This window comes from Gadus chalcogrammus, chromosome 4 (assembly GCF_026213295.1).
Source record: "Gadus chalcogrammus isolate NIFS_2021 chromosome 4, NIFS_Gcha_1.0, whole genome shotgun sequence".
Taxonomy (NCBI): Eukaryota; Metazoa; Chordata; class Actinopteri; order Gadiformes; family Gadidae; genus Gadus; species Gadus chalcogrammus.
This window is the reverse complement of record NC_079415.1, coordinates 30,875,927-30,895,379: the sequence shown is the minus strand read 5'-3', so window position 1 is coordinate 30,895,379 and position 19,453 is coordinate 30,875,927. Positions and strand designations below refer to the sequence as shown.

At 41.3% G+C, this 19,453-nt stretch overlaps 1 protein-coding gene across 1 annotated transcript; it reads left to right on the top strand.

Moving 5' to 3' along the window:
• Nucleotides 1–1,300: 1,300 nt before the first annotated feature.
• LOC130380451 (E3 ubiquitin-protein ligase TRIM39-like) lies at nucleotides 1,301–18,194 on the top strand. Its single transcript, XM_056587668.1, has 3 exons — nucleotides 1,301–1,329; nucleotides 2,958–3,046; nucleotides 16,409–18,194. Exons 2-3 carry the CDS (start codon nucleotides 2,968–2,970, stop codon nucleotides 18,010–18,012), a joined length of 1,683 nt encoding a protein of 560 aa, XP_056443643.1. The 5' UTR covers nucleotides 1,301–1,329; nucleotides 2,958–2,967; the 3' UTR covers nucleotides 18,013–18,194.
• Nucleotides 18,195–19,453: the final 1,259 nt, after the last annotated feature.

Sequence of the window (19,453 nt, the reverse complement as noted above, 5' to 3'; positions counted from 1 at the left end):
GAAGGATCGGGAGCGGAGAGACAGGGGCGATCGCCGACAGAGATCGCATTGAACGCACCCTGTGACCGCTTTGAGCAGAGTTATAATTTACCTTTAACCGAGTTGTGTTTTGTTGGTCTTTGTTGAACTGAAAATAAAATGACTTTCTGTTCAAGGAGCAAACCTGGTGTCCAAGCGCTCTGTGAACCCATTACAATGACATACAACAATGTTGGTTTCCTGATTTAAATAAAAAAGTACCCTTGACAGACTTCCAGCTCTGTCTGGAGACATGATGTCACAGCAACATGACAAGGAGTTCAAATGCATCAAAACACCCTCACCCTTACCTACATGAAGGCAGATGACTACATGAATAGGAGCCATGGAGGCTCTTCTATTAATTTGTGGTGTTGACATCACACTCATGGGACCATAGCAATCTGTTTTTGGTTAAAAAAAACTATTTCTGCACAAACGGTAGCAGGTGACCCTCACACAATCATGAGAGTATCTCATCCAGATAGAACAACGTGTGGTGTGTGTGTGTTTGTGCGTGCGCCTTGCCTTGGCCATTCCATACCTGTCAGGGTGTAAGTCACACCCAGTAAAGGGTGTGAGGTAGGAAAAAATACAAGACGAATCCAACCCAACGAGATGACTCCTTTAAGAGGAATGAATGAAGGAAATAGTAAACTAAATACCTAGTCTGTTATAGAATCAGACGCCAGTACAAAATGCTAACCCTTACTGAGTACTCTGTACTCTGAGTATCGTGTACTCTGAGTATCGTGTACTCTGAGGACACTCCACTCAGTACTCTGCTCTTCTGAAAAGAGCAATCATCCATCTATTGATTCTAGTGATACATACATTTACACTGACGCAAATAAAGTGTTCATATAAACAAGGTGATGATGTCTTTATAGGATGGAGGAGGATTGTACATGGAGGTGTTCAGCAGACACAGAGCAGAGGAAGCCCTTTCTACTTGATGTGCTTCTATCCATGACGTTATCAGTCTCTTTATTATTTTAACATGGTATCTATGTTCTGTTGGTTCTGCTGTAGAGAGGCAGCTGAATCCGTGACCTGTAGAGTGTCTCTACAGGCCTTGTTGAAGTGTCTCTTGGTTTTTCTCTGAGCTTCTACACATCACAGCTCTCTGTCCATCGTTCTTATTTTAATAAAGTTATTGTTCTTGGATCAGCCACCTTAGCATGTTTGTTCATGTCTGGGAGGAGTATGAACTGGGAGGGGAACTGGTCAAACTGGTTGGTTCATCTTTTCCTTGTTATGAGTCAGACAGTTTGGTGTTGCTCACTTAATAACAGCAGGAAGACAACACAGGTACTGTAGTCCACTCTGATCCGTGATAGATCATAAATATGAATAACTTTGAATCTTATTAATAGGGGGATGGTTACAAATGTTAGTAAATGTATGGATGCATTGCTATTCGACAAAAACGCTATTGAATAATTTGGTAGATTCCTGCTCTGTAGAATGCTACGTTTTAAACTGTGGGCATTGGGGATCGAAACCCAGAACTTTCCAGCCAGCGTCAGGTTGAAGTTAATAATGATAATGTCAATGTAAAGTCAGGCATCAGGTTGAGGTTAAATATGTTTCCTCTGATTTAGGATTTGTTCTAAATCACACTAAGTGTCCTGTGGGACTTTAAAGGTACTTAGGAAAGAATGGAGAGTTGTTATATTGTAGTGCGGTATTATGATTGCATTATTTAGACAGGAAGACGGCCATCTTGGTTAGTGAAGGTGTTTAGATCTCATCTTGTACTGGGTCTTGTTCTCTGTGGGCCTCATCATTCTGCAGTAGTGTAGGCCTACTCTATATCTGAGAGCATCATTCGTATGAGAGGGACATGACCTTCGAGGTGAATTAACTCTTCAGTGACCACCTCAACACATAGGTCACTGGTGACGACTGGTCCGTGTTCTTCAGCTCAGCCAATCCCACTGACAGCCTCTCACCAGCAGGTGGTGCTGCAGTGCACCTTTTCGAGGGTTTCAAAATGGACCCTGTGTCAAATCATTTGGTTACTACTCTCAAGACGTTTAAATGATTCATGTACACTTACAGCAAAATGTCGCAATTTAATACAGCTGGAGTCGAATGAATCAGCCGCCTATAAGAGGTTAGTCCTGGGAGGAGTATGAACTGGGAGGGGAACTGGTCCAACAGGAAGTAAGATACTGTAGTCCACTCTTATCCGTGATAGATCATGAATATGAATAGCTTGTATCTTATCAGTAGGTTGATCATTTTTAAGATTCCTGCTCTACAGGATGCTACGTGATACACTGTGGGCATTGGGGATCGAACCCTGAACCTTCCAGCCTGGAGTCAAGCGTCAGGTTGACGTTAATAATGACTTTTTCTTCTTGTGTCTCCTTATGTACTTGGGTGACTTTAAAGGTACTTGGGACAGAATGAGCAGTTATTATATTTGCATTGCGGTATTATGATTATATTATTTAGACAGCAAGGCGGCCATCTTGGTTAGTGAGTGTTTAAACGTCATCTTGCACTGGATCATGTTCTCTGCGAGCCTGCATCACAGATCTGTTGTGATGTCAAACCACATGAGGAAGTCCATACATGGTCCTGCCTTCAGAGCGGTTTTACCAACACAGGGAGCAGTCGGTATGATATCCGCACGGTGAACTTGATCTTATCAGACACAATTGAAGCCCTTTGAGACCTTGTGTGTGGAATGATGAATAGTTATTAAAGAGTGTATTAGACACTTCCAGGCAGCATCTCCACATCTTTCCCCTCATTGAGAATGAGAGGGCCTATATATCTGCGTCCAGGAAAGACCATCCTGCCTCTTGTCCAGAGAGACAGAGAAACAGCCCCCTGTGAGCGGAATACACAGCTCATATAAAAGCAGAAAATAAACACTGAGTGGCCGTAGAAACAATATGGAGTTGTGTTTGTGTCCATGTCTCCAGTCTACTATGGATGAGGAGAGAGAGGTGGGGGGTTCTACCTCTAAGACCACTCTGTCTTGGGAACATGGCCGCCAGAGCAAAGCTAAGAGGTAAGAAGAGGATCTCTCTGTCTGTGACTGTTGTCCATCTCAGAGCTCAGCCTGATACATCATGACTCCATCATTAGTCTCAGTAAAAGCTGTGTGTGTGTGCGTGCGTGCGTGCGTGCGTGTGCGTGTGTGTTGAAGCCTACACTGTAAAAAAAAACAACGTAAATAAACGGTAATATTCTGGCAGCTGGGGTGCCAGAAAATACTGTGAAATAAAAGATAATTTCTTTATTCGTAAAAATACGGTTAATTTCCATAATTAAAATACAGTTTAAAGTTGTAATTTTAACAAGATTTTGCCTTATTTTCATGTTGATTTTAATGTTTAATTAGAAACATTCACATTTTAAAACCGTTTAAAGTTGTAATTTTAACAAGATTTTGCCTTATTTTCATGTTGTTTTTAATGTTTAATTAGAAACATTCACACTTTAAAACAGTTTAAAGTTGACATTTTAACAAGATTTTGCCTTATTTTCATGTTGTTTTTAATGTTTAATTAGACACATTCACATTTTAAAACGATGAAATTACCTAGAAATATGGTTAATAAATGTTGTATTACGAATAATACTGATTAAATAGACAGAAATGTGCTGTTCTTAGCTGGTTTTTAATGGAAAAAGGTTGTAAAATAATTGATATTTGATTTAATATAACAGTATATGGACAGAAAATAATGTGATTCATCTTTCAAAACATGTAAAAAAAAAAAAAAAAAAGTATGAGACTATATGTTTAGTCTCATACTTACTGCTCAAGTAAGTATGAGACAAAATAAGGCACAAATAACCAACTTCTATTGTATTTCTTTCAAATACTACATTTAACACTGAAATCCCAAAGCTTGAAATCCCAATACAACATTTAACACTGAAATCCCATTACTTTGCTCGATTAAATGAAAATAAAATAAAATAGCACAGCCAGTGTTAGGCATGTGTAACTTAGAGCTGACTCTGGAGAATGCTTGTCCTGCCTACAAATTGCATGTCCATAGGTCCTTGGTTTACAGAGGCTGAGCACTAACAAAGGATTTATAGCACATAAGTACGGACAGGTAGTGTACATGTTAGGTTGCATTATGTTTTTTTTTACTTTGCATAAAATTCTAATTAAATAATAAAATAAAAAAGTACTGCCAGTGTTTTGAATGAATCACCGCGCAACAAACAATGAGTAGACCTAGACAACATCATTAATACTACGAAAAATGTAATTTTTCCAAGAATCTAAATACTGCCAAAAGAATACAGGAATACTAAAGCTGCATGAGTGCATGTCAAAAGACAAGTGCATTCACAGAGCAAACATAGTCCATGGCAACTGCTCATTCAGCAGCTCTATTACTATAAGAGAAAACAGCAAATCTGAGTCACATTTTGGGAACGCATGAGCTCCAGAGAAAACATTCATTTGATAATACAGTAGACATGCTGTATGTAAATACTGCAAGAACAAAGAACCGCAAAGTTGCATGTGTACAGTCCAGAATCAAGTCAATGAGCAGGGTTAGGACAACAGCTCACTCAGTCTGTTTTTGAGAACTTGGGCTTTCTTTGAGAGCGTGGTGCCGTCCAGCTCCATCACAACTTTTTGGCGCACTTCAAAGTGTTCTTTAGCTCAGGAGGGTAGTTGAGGTTCAATACATACATTAGGCCAAACAATATGGCAGCAGCTAATGCAGTGTTGTCCAGTCCTTGCATTATCTGCAGGCCTTCCAGGACAATCCCCACGTCCTCTGGACCACTGGTTGCATCATTTTTCACGACAAATATTCCCACCGTGGTGTCCTCAATCGATTCTTTGATGGCGGCTTCGTCCTCTGCCTGAACAGTGAAATCACAAATAAATCGGAGTCAGAAAAAACAAAAATCATATTTACAATGGAATTATAATGAAAGTGCAGCTATTTAAAATATTTTTTCATTTTAAATAATTTAAGCTAGTCTGTGAGCCTCTCCTTTTCTCTTTGTTAAACTTAAATGCAGACTGTACATGTTTCAAATTAAAATGCCTATATAGTGTTGTGCCGATAAACACGAGAGGGTTCATTTTATAGTCAAGTTTTAACTTGGATAAAGCACTCACCTGTGTGTCATGTAATGGAAGCAAAAATTAAGCTAACCAGACCTTAAGGTCGAGCAACCAATATAAATGTTACTAAACACAACGGAAGTGTGTTGCGTAATTTGCATCAGTACAGTAGCCTAGATCTATTTCATTAAAGGGGACCCATTATGCTTTTTCGACTTTTATGACCTATGAACGTTGTTATAATGATTGATAGTCATGTTTAACCATACTCAAGTGTCAAATAATGACGTACATGCATTTCGACGTATTCCCTGCTGACAGTCTGGGGTGGCTGTGCAGAGCGCTAAACACTCGGGACAACGTTTGCGATTCACTTGTTCACATTTCCGGGAAATCATCTACGTAGAGGCACTCCTGCCATGCCCCCATATGCCTGGTCAAATCTGCCCGCGCGCGCTTCAAGGAAGGTAACCAATCACAACGGAGTTGGGTTGGCAGGAGGGGGGCGGAGAAGTATGGTTAAACATGACCATCAATCATAACAATGTTTATAGGTCATAAAAGTCGAAAAAGCATAATAGGTCCCCTTTAACTACGCATTTTGGTGTTCAAAAAAATATCAAAATCGGTAAAATAACTTCACTCACCACGAACTCCCTGACAAGATTTGCTGGGTCTTCGTTGAGGTACACACACAGCCACTTGAGAACACATTCCCGCCCTGCATCAACGTAAACTTCCTAGGTCATGTAGATTAGAAGAGAAAGACATTTGTTTGGAATCCTTTTTCCTCTATCAAATTTCTCTATAAATTCAGTATTTTATTTCCCAAAAATTCATTCTTACTTGAGTCATGGGGGCCAAAGTTCTCTCAAGACGCTTGCCTATCTGTCCTCCTCGTTTTTCGAACAGCTTTAGAAGTTTGTCAGATCTTACATCCAGCTGTGCCAGAAATCTGGATTGCAGGGGCATGGTGGTAATGCGCTTAAATTCTGCATTTATCTGAAAATAAAAATAAGACAATCATTTGATTATTTCATTTTCTAATGATCTTATATTTAAAATATATAAATTGGTCTGTATTGGTCTTCCAAACCTAGGGGTGCAACAGAAACTTCCTCTTCCACAAACTCCTCATCCTGGCAATCAGCTGAAGAATCATGTAATGATGGTGATGCTAATGTAGTCGTTAACACAATACCAGGAATAAAATCAGTTTAGGTTATGAGGTGTGTGTCGGCTTCTCTTATGAGACATAAATGTTTCATAAATATTGGTTTGAAAAGTACAGCCAACAAACATGTCAGAGACAATTTCATTTCTCCTCAGATGTATGTTGATATTAATAAAGTATTCCCTTTCATTAGATAGAAATTTGCATCTACATAAGTGACAGCTGAAAGTAACCAACTCTTTTTGAGTCAGACTAACTTGTGTTGAATGAACTCTACTTTGGTGTACAATTAAAGCATTCCAAGTCTTAAATGTACATGGATAGTGGATGGTGCGCCCAAAATGTGGATGCTTGAGTTTATAATGAGTAAGAAGTAAAGACCTACTACCTACTGCAACGGAACACCCCTTACACTGCCATATCACTGGAAAGAGAGAAAGAGGGAAAAATGTTAGGCCAGCCAACCAAATACATCCATATAGCTTTCCTAAAAGAATCGGTCAACATGCTTCACATTTACTCTTTATTGTAGTTTATGCAATTCATTGTTCATGGTGCTTTTAAACTGTTGAATGGGGACCTAATAAATCACACAGGAAAGTATATTACTGCAGGCTAATGTTATCACACAGTACCAAAATATTAAGATTAATTTTCATAAATTGACAGCAACATTCTAATACTATTAAAGGTTGCATAGGTGATTTGCTTTTTTGGCCATTTTTGCAAAATTACTTGAAATCCTTATCATAACCCGCTTACAGCCACTGAGTTAGAAGTACTGACATGAAAATTAAACTTGTCAATCATCTGTGGAACGTGCAGGGCTCGAAAAACTCCAGCCAATCATATCCATTGCCACCGAGTTTCATTGGACAGTAAGTACGTCAATCAAACGGTCGTACTGCACTCCCCCTCCCCCCCCTCCCCCGCGCCCCGCGCGCGACCCCTTCGTGCAGTACTCGGGACCCAGAGCTCGTGACCCAGAGCAAGCTCCTGTTTGTTGTTATCCTGCGGTATCTACTGGAACTAGTTAATCCACATTTGGACCTAGCAGTAGAAGACAATTTCCATGGCAGACAAGACGCCACAATCCCCACCACCACCACCACCACCACCAGCAAAGAGAAGGAAAACTCTTTTTCAGAGAGTAATTGATAATAAAAACGCTGAAAGAGAAAAACTGAAATCAAGAATAATCCTAGGCGCTGCTTTGAACGTTGGCGGCAACTGAAGGACGAGAAGGGTCTAAAAACCGATGCTTGTGTGGCGGTTGACCTAGTTTCAAAGTTTATACCGTTTATACTCGGGAATACCGGTGTTGAGACGAGTGTATTACTCGGTGTGAAAATGTCCACACCGCGGCAACCCTAGTGAAAACCAGGACTTCCAATACAATTATATGAAACAAACATACATTTTCTAAAAATAGTTTATAAAATTATATATAAATTAATACAATTTATTTATTCATGAAATCAAGATCTGGTCTTCAAATCTTTTTTCCAAATATAGGTCGTATTACAATGGGGTTTGTGTTTATATTCGGACCAATACGGTACAGCGGATGCTCACATGACGTTAAGCATTTCCTGGTGCATAATGTGACGCTTCAGAACCTAAAATCCCGTTTCTCCCCGTTGATACGACAACACATAACCGGCGTTTTCAGAAATCTCCACTTTGGTTTTTAGAAATGATCGTTTCTGTGATAAGACAGGGCCTCGGACAGGGGGTGTTGCAGCACCCCCAAAACCCCTACTTCCCGCGGTACTGGGTGCAATTTACAGCTGAATGTAGTGCCATGTTGTTAAACGAAAACCTACGCTAGCCTGGCTCGCTCTCGCGCATCTCTGTTCGCGCTCGTGCATGATTGCGCGTCCAGGTACTTGGAATGGGTGGAGTCAGAGTCAGCGTTGAAGGGGAGGGGGTAGGACCATTTGAGTTGTGTATTTTCAAAATCTGCTGGCGTTTCGCAAATCGCGTACCCAACCTTTAAGTTTAAATAAGTCAAGTGAATCAAATAAAGCATTTAAATACTCACCATTTCTACAGAGCCTTAGGAACAATGCTTGAAGCAGAAGTTCGTCTCAACCCAACTGTCTCAACACCAATGACCTATACCTACAGAAAAAACTAAAACAAATATTTTATGATTCAAACAGTTTCTACAGAACAAGTTTACCCTTAAATAAACATTTCCATACAACAGTTAAATAAAAATCTCCCTAATTTCTCATTTTAATATGGCTCTATTAAGGTAATTAGACATCAAGACCTTAAAAAAATAATACATTCTTAACACAACAAAATGAAATGAAAACATTACATTGTAGCGTCCCTCTGTAAAAATGCCACGAGACGGAACTGGGGTTTTCTGGCGATTTATTTCCCAATTAATACACAGGCTACTGTGGGCTGTAGCCAACGCAAAAGCAACTACATCGAATAAACTGTTGGGTCAGTGAGAACGGCGACGGTCTGCCTATTCATAAGGTTCACGTGACGTCACTGTAGCTTTGCGCCGCTGTCACGTTAAAATTGTACCGGGGGCGAAAATTGTACCGGCTTACGTCATCGTTTGTTTACATCCTGACAACCTGCCCGGCAACAGACGACGCGATGCAGAAAACATGTTTCCAAACGACGAAATAACATAATACAGATAGCGGATCGCTATCTGTATTATGATAGATAGCGATAACACTTGTTTTTACTTTATATTTGTATTGTATTTAATTGTTTAATCAAAACAATACAAAAAATTGCCCGCGAAACGGGCGATCGCGTCAAATGACAAATGTTTTGCCCGCGAAACGGGCGATCGCGTCAAATGACGTAGGAGGGTTCTTGAAACATGATACAGATAACGGATCGCTAGATAACACTTGTTTTTACTTTATATTTGTATTGTATTGAATTGTTTAATCGAATTTAGCTAGTAAACTCAGTGTTTTAAGCAGGTTTCATAGTCTAGAATGTTCAAGAACCTTCCTACGTGATTTGACACGTCATTTGACGCGATCGCCCGTCTTGCGGGCAAATTTTTTTATTGTTTCGATTAAACAATTAAATACAATACAAATATAAAGTAAAAACAAGTGTTATTGCTATCTATCATAATACAGATAGCGATCCGCTATCTGTATTATGTTATTTCGTCGTTTGGAAACATGTTTTCTGCATCGCGTCGTCTGTTGCAGGGCAGGTTGTCAGGATGTAAACAAACGATGACGTAGGCCGGTACAATTTTCGCCCCCGGTACAATTTTAACGTGACACCGCCATCTTGACGACCGATCCCTCCCACCCACTGACCAACTGATTTCAGTCAACACCAACAAAAAACAGCTGCGACCACAATCCACCGACAGTCATGCCGGCAATTTGTTGTGCAGTGGGCTGTAACAACAGCCGTACGAGCAAGGTACGTTTTATTACTCTGTTTTCTGGGAATAATTGACGCAAGCAGAAACCAGAAAACAAGCCATTTTTTCGTTTTTTCGTTTTGACAAGAAAACGAAAATCTAAATTTCAGTTCGTTTATTCGTTTTTTGGTTCTTACTGAGCGAAACGAATTTACCACTCAATATCTGGTTTCCGCCGGTGGGCGGGTCCTCTTATTGGCTAGCGTGCTTCATTGCCCTGTGCTCTTCATAATAAAAGTTCTTTCGTTTGATAATGTCGACAAAAATATTACTGTATTATAGACACTAACAGACACAGAGGACCACACCACCCACAGTCAAGACTGACACGGCTTCAAATAACAATAATAGTTTTCATAATCATTTGAAAATGAGAACTTATGAAGTTATGATGACTTCAGTGCAGTTGATGTTTAGCCACAGTTAATACATGCAGAGTAGACCTGAGGGCTTTACTACGACATCATTGTCCGACTCTGAACTATGCGCTCTGTGCGCGTTCACATCAAAAGAGCTGCGATCGCGGGCTGCTGATTTCCTCACAGCCTGAGAGCTATGAGGAATACAAGTGATTACAACACATTTCTGACAGCTGAAAATTGCGCAGGGCTCTCCGTGAGACGCACGCAATTCAACCCATTCACACGCCACACAACTTCCGCCGCTATTTAACAGTGGAAGGGTAGGAATCAAATGCGTCCGGGTGAAATTTCAAAATCGTCCGGGATTTTATTAAAGCCTCAATACATGTTCACATTTAATTTGCGTTGCGTTCCTCTGGGTCTGTCACAAACTAGTTGGGCTACGCCCTCCCCTACTCAGTTCTGTTCGCTTTGCATTGGTGGAAGTGAGTAGGGGGAGTGGTTAAGTAAAGCCTTCAGATTGGACGGTTTGACTTTAGAGTTACCGTCATGTTTTGTATTATTTTTTTTACCATTATTGTTTAATAGGGACAAACATTAACACATTTCTCCATTCTCCTGCAGGGGATTGATAAAGTTCTATCTATGTAACAGAAGGAAAGCCTTACTCATACTCCATCAAATATTCATACTCATACTTTGCACACTTTACCACAGCATTGGCCTACTGAATGCCACAGATATATTTTTAAGCATTGGACTGAATGCCACATAAATATAATGTATGTTTTGCACGTTTGCAACGTTTAAAAGTTCAGCTCAGTCTCACCAATATGCGTACAGATCGCACGGTTTGACACTTTCAAAATGCGTGCAGTACATACGCCAAATGACCATTTTGCGTGCATATGATACGCAAAACCCAGCATTAACTACTGTGGAGGGCGGATGCGTCCATTTCGCGTGCATATGATACGCAAAACCCAGTATTAACTGAATGGGAAATGCAATATTTTAGGACAGATTCACCATTAAACGTGTTTCTAATGACATTTCTAGCGAGAAATGTACTTTTTCCTTGAATAATCTTCAGTCAGTGAATGTGTATGATCTTTATTAATCTTTATTATCTGAATGGGAAATGCAATATTTTAGGACCGATTCACCGTTAAACGTGTTTCTAATAACATTTCTAGCGAGAAATATACTTTTTACTTGCATAATCTTCAGTCAGTGATTGTGTCTGATCTTTTGTTTTATAGTTATAAGGAAGATTTTATCGGCTCGCTCGCATGTTTCAACAACGTCAGGTTGCTAGGGACGCTGCTTTCGCTAAACCAGCAGCTCACGTGTTTCCTGCGTTTGTGTTATTAAACCGTTACTTTATGTAACTTTTAATGATATTGTCATAACCACAGGCGAGGTAGTGAGCGAAGTAAGCTTGATAGCAGGTTTATTGGATTCCACAATCGGACAGGCAGGCACAGCTCCACCGGAAAACATCAACAACCAAAAGGTCTGCTCTGCATGTATTAACTGTGGCTAAACATCAACTGCACTGAACTCATCATAACTTCATAAATTCTCATTTTCAAATGATTATGAATACTATTATTGTTATTTGAAGCTGTGTCAGTCTTGACTGTGGGTAGTGTGGTCCTCTGTGTCTGCTAGTGTCTAATACAGTAATATTTTTGTCGATTTGCTTCCCGATGGGGATTTTTGACAAATTACATGTTATTTAGCATCTACACGTTAAGCTGAGTCCAATGAGATCAAGCTCGCCCTCTTGCCACACCGAGATCATGCCCCAGACCATAGGTGTACCATGTCAAATACATGTTACCATTTGCTAGAGTGTCATGCTTGGTGTCATTGGACTCAGCTCAACGTGTAGATGCTGAATAACATGTAATTGTTCACATATTTCTATCGGGAAGCAAATCAATAGCTGCTCATTATTGAATAAGGCCTCCAATTTCGACAGCTAATTACTACCATTAAACATGTTCGAATATGCTCATGTGTGGCACCGTTGCAATCGCCTGGAAGCGTAGATGCTGACGGACACCTTGTTCGCCCTCTTACGCCACCGGGAAGATATTTACATACTTCTGATTGACTAATGAATTGATTCAGCTATTCCCCCAGAAGTCTGGGGTCAAAAGGTCAAAAGGAGCCGGCACCACGCCGCTTATGAGATAACAAAAAGTTAATGTGTATTTCTCTCATAACTTTTTGTTATAGTTAAAGAGAGGCCTGATTCTCAGATATGCATGTAGGATGGCTAGGGTGTAGGTCTGGGAAGAACTTCAGCGAGCGAGCGAGCCGCTGGTTGAGGTGCAACGAGATGGAGCACTTGCTGAGTCATTTCCTGTATGGCTGGAGCCACAGGTTAAAGCGTCTATGCGTCCTTTGAGACCCCCTTTGATATATAAGAGACGCCAAGGTACAGCTTGCTTAAATGTTGTCACCTATTGCATCACTTCCTTTAGGGATTTGGCCTCCTAATTGATCATAATAGAATGCCCTCTTTCATATATATGATACCACCACCACTGGGACGTGGCAACAATGATCCAAATCCATATGGGGAAGGGGGGGGGGGGTACTTGTGGACAGTAGGGGTGTACACTAGACATAATTAGGAAGCAAACTCAGGAGATGGAATGACCTCTCGCAAATATTTATTTAATAAATTGTTTCAAATAACCCTGCCTCGTTAAATCAACATCGTTCAACATTTTGAACGGGATGTGGGCAGGACGTCCTGCCCACATCCCGTTCAAAATCCACCCAGAAGCAGCCCAAGTTGTTGTTTTAGCAGCGAAATGCATCGTGTGTGCGTGTGTGCGTGTGTGCGTGTGTGTGTGTGTGCTTAACACGCTATTTTATGTTGAAATGCGACGTAATCCAGTGTTCACTAAAACGTACACTGTTTACGTATGCTTTTGGCGACTGGGCTGGCTCTCAGAAAAACGTGATTCTAACTGATTCTAGGGTTCGGGAGGAAGGGGCGGGCCTTCTGAGAGGGGGTTCCGGGGGTTTCCTTCCGGGCGGGAGTTTTGGTTGTTGATGTTTTCCGGTGGAGCTGTGCCTGCCTGTCCGATTGTGGAATCCAATAAACCTGCTATCAAGCTTACTTCGCTCACTACCTCGCCTGTGGTTATGACAATATCATTAAAAGTTACATAAAGTAACGGTTTAATAACACAAACGCAGGAAACACGTGAGCTGCTGGTTTAGCGAAAGCAGCGTCCCTAGCAACCTGACGTCGTTGAAACATGCGAGCGAGCCGATAAAATCTTCCTTATAACTATAAAACAAAAGATCAGACACAATCACTGACTGAAGATCATGCAAGTAAAAAGTATATTTCTCGCTAGAAATGTTATTAGAAACACGTTTAATGGTGAATCGGTCCTAAAATATTGCATTTCCCATTCAGATAATAAAGATTAATAAAGATCATACACATTCACTGACTGAAGATTATTCAAGGAAAAAGTACATTTCTCGCTAGAAATGTCATTAGAAACACGTTTAATGGTGAATCTGTCCTAAAATATTGCATTTCCCATTCAGTTAATGCTGGGTTTTGCGTATCATATGCACGCGAAATGGACGCATCCGCCCTCCACAGTAGTTAATGCTGGGTTTTGCGTATCATATGCACGCAAAATGGTCATTTGGCGTATGTACTGCACGCATTTTGAAAGTGTCAAACCGTGCGATCTGTACGCATATTGGTGAGACTGAGCTGAACTTTTAAACGTTGCAAACGTTCAAAACATACATTATATTTATGTGGCATTCAGTCCAATGCTTAAAAATATATCTGTGGCATTCAGTAGGCCAATGCTGGGGTAAAGTGTGCAAAGTATGAGTATGAATATTTGATGGAATATGAGTAAGGCTTTCCTTCTGTTACATAGATAGAACTTTATCAATCCCCTGCAGGAGAATGGAGAAATGTGTTAATGTTTGTCCCTATTAAACAATAATGGTAAAAAAAATAATACAAAACATGACGGTAACTCTAAAGTCAAACCGTCCAATCTGAAGGCTTTACTTAACCACTCCCCCTACTCACTTCCACCAATGCAAAGCGAACAGAACTGAGTAGGGGAGGGCGTAGCCCAACTAGTTTGTGACAGACCCAGAGGAACGCAACGCAAATTAAATGTGAACATGTATTGAGGCTTTAATAAAATCCCGGACGATTTTGAAATTTCACCCGGACGCATTTGATTCCTACCCTTCCACTGTTAAATAGCGGCGCAAGTTGTGTGGCGTGTGAATGGGTTGAATTGCGTGCGTCTCACGGAGAGCCCTGCGCAATGTTCAGCTGTCAGAAATGTGTTGTAATCACTTGTATTCCTCATAGCTCTCAGGCTGTGAGGAAATCAGCAGCCCGCGATCGCAGCTCTTTTGATGTGAACGCGCACAGAGCGCATAGTTCAGAGTCGGACAATGATGTCGTAGTAAAGCCCTCAGGTCTACTCTGCATGTATTAACTGTGGCTAAACATCAACTGCACTGAAGTCATCATAACTTCATAAGTTCTCATTTTCAAATGATTATGAATACTATTATTGTTATTTGAAGCAGTGTCAGTCTTGACTGTGGGTGGTGTGGTCCTCTGTGTCTGCTAGTGTCTATAATACAGTAATATTTTTGTCTACATTATCAGACGAAAGAACTTTTATTATGAAGAGCACAGGGCAATGAAGCACGCTAGCCAATAAGAGGACCCGCCCACCGGCGGAAACCAGATATTGAGTGGTAAATTCGTTTCGCTCAGTAAGAACCAAAAAACGAATAAACGAACTGAAATTTAGATTTTCGTTTTCTTGTCAAAACGAAAAAACGAAAAAATGGCTTGTTTTCTGGTTTAGCCAATAAGAGGACCCGCCCACCGGCGGAAACCAGATATTGAGTGGTAAATTCGTTTCGCTCAGTAAGAACCAAAAAAACGAATAAACGAACTGAAATTTATATTTTCGTTTTCTTGTCAAAACGAAAAAACGAAAAAATGGCTTGTTTTCTGGTTTCTGCTTGCGTCAATTATTCCCAGAAAACAGAGTAATAAAACGTACCTTGCTCCTGTCTGCGTCCTGCAAGACGGAGGCGTAACTTGTAGTAGGAGGCGTAACATGTAGTCGGAGGCTAGGAGGCGTAACTTGCACTAGGAGGCGTAACTTTTCGCGGGAAAACAAAAAGCGTTGTAATAACTTATTTGAATTATTAATCTGCTGTCTTTAATTCTTTAATTATTTATCTGCTGTCTTTTTGTTAAAGGTATAAAGGGATAAAGTGGGCTAAACTTAATGTTACGAGAGTGGCGTATGTGTGTGTGTGTGTGTGTGTGTGTGTGTGTGTGTGTGTGTGTGTGTGTGTGTGTGTGTGTGTGTGTGTGTGTGTGTGTGTGTGTGTGTGTGTGTGTGTGTGTGTGTGTGTGTGAGTTACGTCAGCGAATGAGTCGACGAATGAGTGAACGAGCGATTGAGCGAGTGTCAGTCTAGGAGGAATTCAACTAGACCGGTTGTGTTTCCGAGTTACGTGTACTGTGCTGTTGAATAAAGTACCAAACGCCGATAATCCGTGCCCGTGTCTTCCGACCTATAAACAGACCCACTGCCGGTTATAGTGAAGGGTGTTACCCCCGAAAGGACATCGGCCCTGGAGGGAACGTCTCCCCTGTGCTCCCGGACTACGGTCTGAGAGCCAAGAAACAGGAAAGGTGTAACATTAAGCAGGTTCCCCACGTTAAACTGCTATATGCATTATATGTCATTGTAAAATTGTAATAGGCTTCTTTTCTTAAATGCATATGATTCAAGGATGTCAGTTTCACGTAAGGTTATGATTAAGCTAATCAAGAGCATATCAAGATTAATCTAATCAGGAGCATATTTTTAAATGAGCGGGTCGGGTGCATTATTTTTATATAAGGCCTAATATTTGAGGTCCGAGTTACGGTCATTTATGTACCCGCGCACCACTGCTACATACAGATCACTTCCGCGATTTAGAAAAGTACTAGACACGTCTCCGACTAAAAGTTACGCCTCCAACTACAAGTTACGCCTCCGACTACATGTTACGCCTCCTAGTGCATGTTACGCCTCCTCCGACTACATGTTACGCCTCCGTCTTGCAGGACGCAGACAGACCCACCTCGACAAACTGCATAGATTTCAAACTTACCACAGCTCACAAACTTATTCAGACCTATGTTATTTAACAAACAACAGGAAAAATGTGATTTTAATGGCATGGGCTCTTTAGCACTTTTGCCGTTTTGGAATAACAAAAATAATGTGACTGCTCAATACATAAACCTTGTCGTCTGTGTCTAGGAATGGCCTCTGCAATCACTTCCTGGTCTGAGGAGAACTTTTCATGTTCCATCTGTCTGGATGTGTTCAGCAGTCCAGTTTCCACACCATGTGGACACAACTTCTGCAGAACCTGTATTACAAAGTACTTGGATGAACAAGTCAAGTACAAATGTCCCGTTTGCAACAAGCTTTTCGACACAAGACCTGATCTACAGGTCAATACCCTCTTATCAGAGATGGTTGATCGGTTTGGAACGTCCGTAAGAGTAAGAGAGCAGCCTTATGTTGAACCAGCTGAAGTTCCCTGTGACGTTTGTACTGGGACCCAGCTGAAGGCTGTGAAGTCCTGCCTGGAGTGTTTTATGTCGTTCTGCCAAACCCACCTGGAGCCTCATCAGAGAGTCACAGTTTTGAAGAAACATCGGCTGGCCGAGCCTATGGACCGTCTGGAAGGCAGGATGTGTAAGAAACACGACCGACTTCTGGAGCTCTTCTGCCAGACTGAACAGGTGTGTGTGTGTCAGTTCTGCACAGAGAAAGACCACAGGTCCCATCCTGTTGTACCTCTAAAGGAGGAATATGAAGTGAAGACGGCCCAGCTGGGGAAGATAGAGGCTGAAGTTCAGCAGATGATCCAGGAGAGAAAAATAAAGCTCAAGGAGATCAAAGACACAGTAGAAATGAGCAAGAAAGACGCAGACATCACTGCTCTGATGCGCTGCATTGAAAAGTGGCAGGATTATCTCAAGCAAATGGTGAAAGAGAGACTGAAATCCACAGTGAAACAAGCTGAAGACCTCATCAAAGAGCTGGAGAAGGAAATAGAAGATCTGACCAATAGAAGCTCAGAGCTGAAGCAGCTCTCACACACTAAAGACCACCTCCACTTCCTCCAGACCTTCAGATCCCTGAAGAACCCTCCACCCACCAGGGACTGGACGACGGTGGAGGTCCGTCCTCCGTCATACGTAGGGACCATGAGGAGATCCCTGGATCAGCTGGAGGAGATACTTAACATGGAGATGAAGAAGCTGTGTGATGATGCTGAACTGAAGAGGGTCCAGCAGTATGAAGTAGATGTGACTCTGGATCCTGATACAGCTCATCCCTGTCTCATCCTGTCTGAGGATGGGAAACAAGTACATGATGGAGATGAAGAGAGGAAACTCCCAGACAACCCGAAGAGATTTACGAAGCAACTATGTGTTCTAACGAGGCAGAGCTTCTCCTCAGGGAGATTTTACTTTGAGGTCCAGGTTAAAGACAAGACTGGATGGGGTTTAGGAGTGGCCAGAGAGTCCATCAACAGAAACAGTTTCATTATAGTGACCCCTGAGACGGGTTACTGGACTGTTTACTACGAAGAGGATGGGTTGTTATTTAGTGATGACCCTGATGTCCGTCTCCCTCTGAGTGCTGAGCTCCAGAAGGTGGGGGTGTTTGTTGATTATGATGAGGGTCTGGTCTCCTTCTATGATGTGGAAGCCAGGGTTCATATCTACTCTGCTACTGGCTGCACCTTCAGTGAGCCTCTCTATCCAATCCTCTGTCCAAGTCTCTATGATTATAAAGGTAATAACTCTGCCCCCCTGATCATCTCACCTGTCAATCAAACAGACTAGGACCTTTGTTTGATAATAAAATAATCAAACAACCTAAACAACTGATGTTGTTTTCTGAATTAGAATCTCTACTATGTGAGATCTGAGAGAACTATATTCATATTGTGGTTTTCACTCTAATTTAAAAGATCAATAAATTAATCCACTAACACTCTGTAATCTAAAAAATATAACCCATTATAATTGATAAGACTATGAATGCTTTTTATATTTTTAATGTAAGAAAGAAAGTAAGTCGATAACGTGAAATGTTTATTTTGATAACATTCTCAATTTTTTTTTTTTATATTCTTTTATTATTTTGAATGATGTTTGACAACACAAAACAATGTTTGTAAAATGTTTAAGATATGAATAAAAATGTACTTAAAGTAGAATGGGGACATCTTCTGAGGAAGAGGTACATTCTCAGTACAATCTGTATTCAGTGGAATAGGTACGTTCTCAGTACAATCTGTATTCAGTAGAATAACATTTTGAGTACAATATGTATTCAGTGGAATTGGTACATTCTCAGTACAATATCTATTCAGTGTGTAACATGCTTGGCTTTGGCATGAACATAAACCGGGGAGGCCACACACAGGGTAAAGGAATAACAATGATGTACTACATAAGATTGAACAGAAACTAAGGTAAAGGTAATGGGAGGTGGTGTAAGTCAGTGCAATGCGATGTAACCAAAAGTGTGGTGTGAGATCAGTCATGAGAACAACCAAACAAAGCCTAAAGACAGCGGAGGAGAGGAGCCCCTTGGGTGTCGGCACGGCAGGCCTTTTCTACCCTCGCCAAACAGCGGGTTCATTGCACACACCTGAGACCTGCACACAAGAAAGGGCGGGGACAGAACAGGCAAGCAGCAGAAATGGGCGGAGCCTCGAGAGACCTGCCTGGGTCGTTAGGAGACTTCCGCTCTGGGGGGGACTTAAGAACGTAATACTAAAGCCCACACACGCACACAGACACAGACACAGACACACACACACACACACACACACACACACACACACACACACACACACACACACACACACACACACACACACACACACACAGTGTTTTATATATTGCACAACTTGAAAAAATACTCAATCTGAGGCTCCAGAAACAAATATCTATGATATTTCCAAATTAGATGTATGGACAGACGGACAGACGGACAGACAGGCAGGCAGGCAGAAAGAAGGGGAGAGCCCTAAGCCCTCTATAGGACAAGGAAACCCTCCACTTAAAACCCAGAGGGAAGGAACCCAGAGACAGAGCCCAGAAGAGGGATCCTCCATCACCTGAAGCTGGTATTTTCACCACAGTCTTTAACCCTCTCTCTTGGTGTCCAGGTTATAAGTGCTATTATGGTTTGTGATTTGATATTGAGTCAACACTGGTAGTTATATGAGGCTTATCTCCCAGACTAAATGTGTCTGAGTACGAGTCCGCAGAA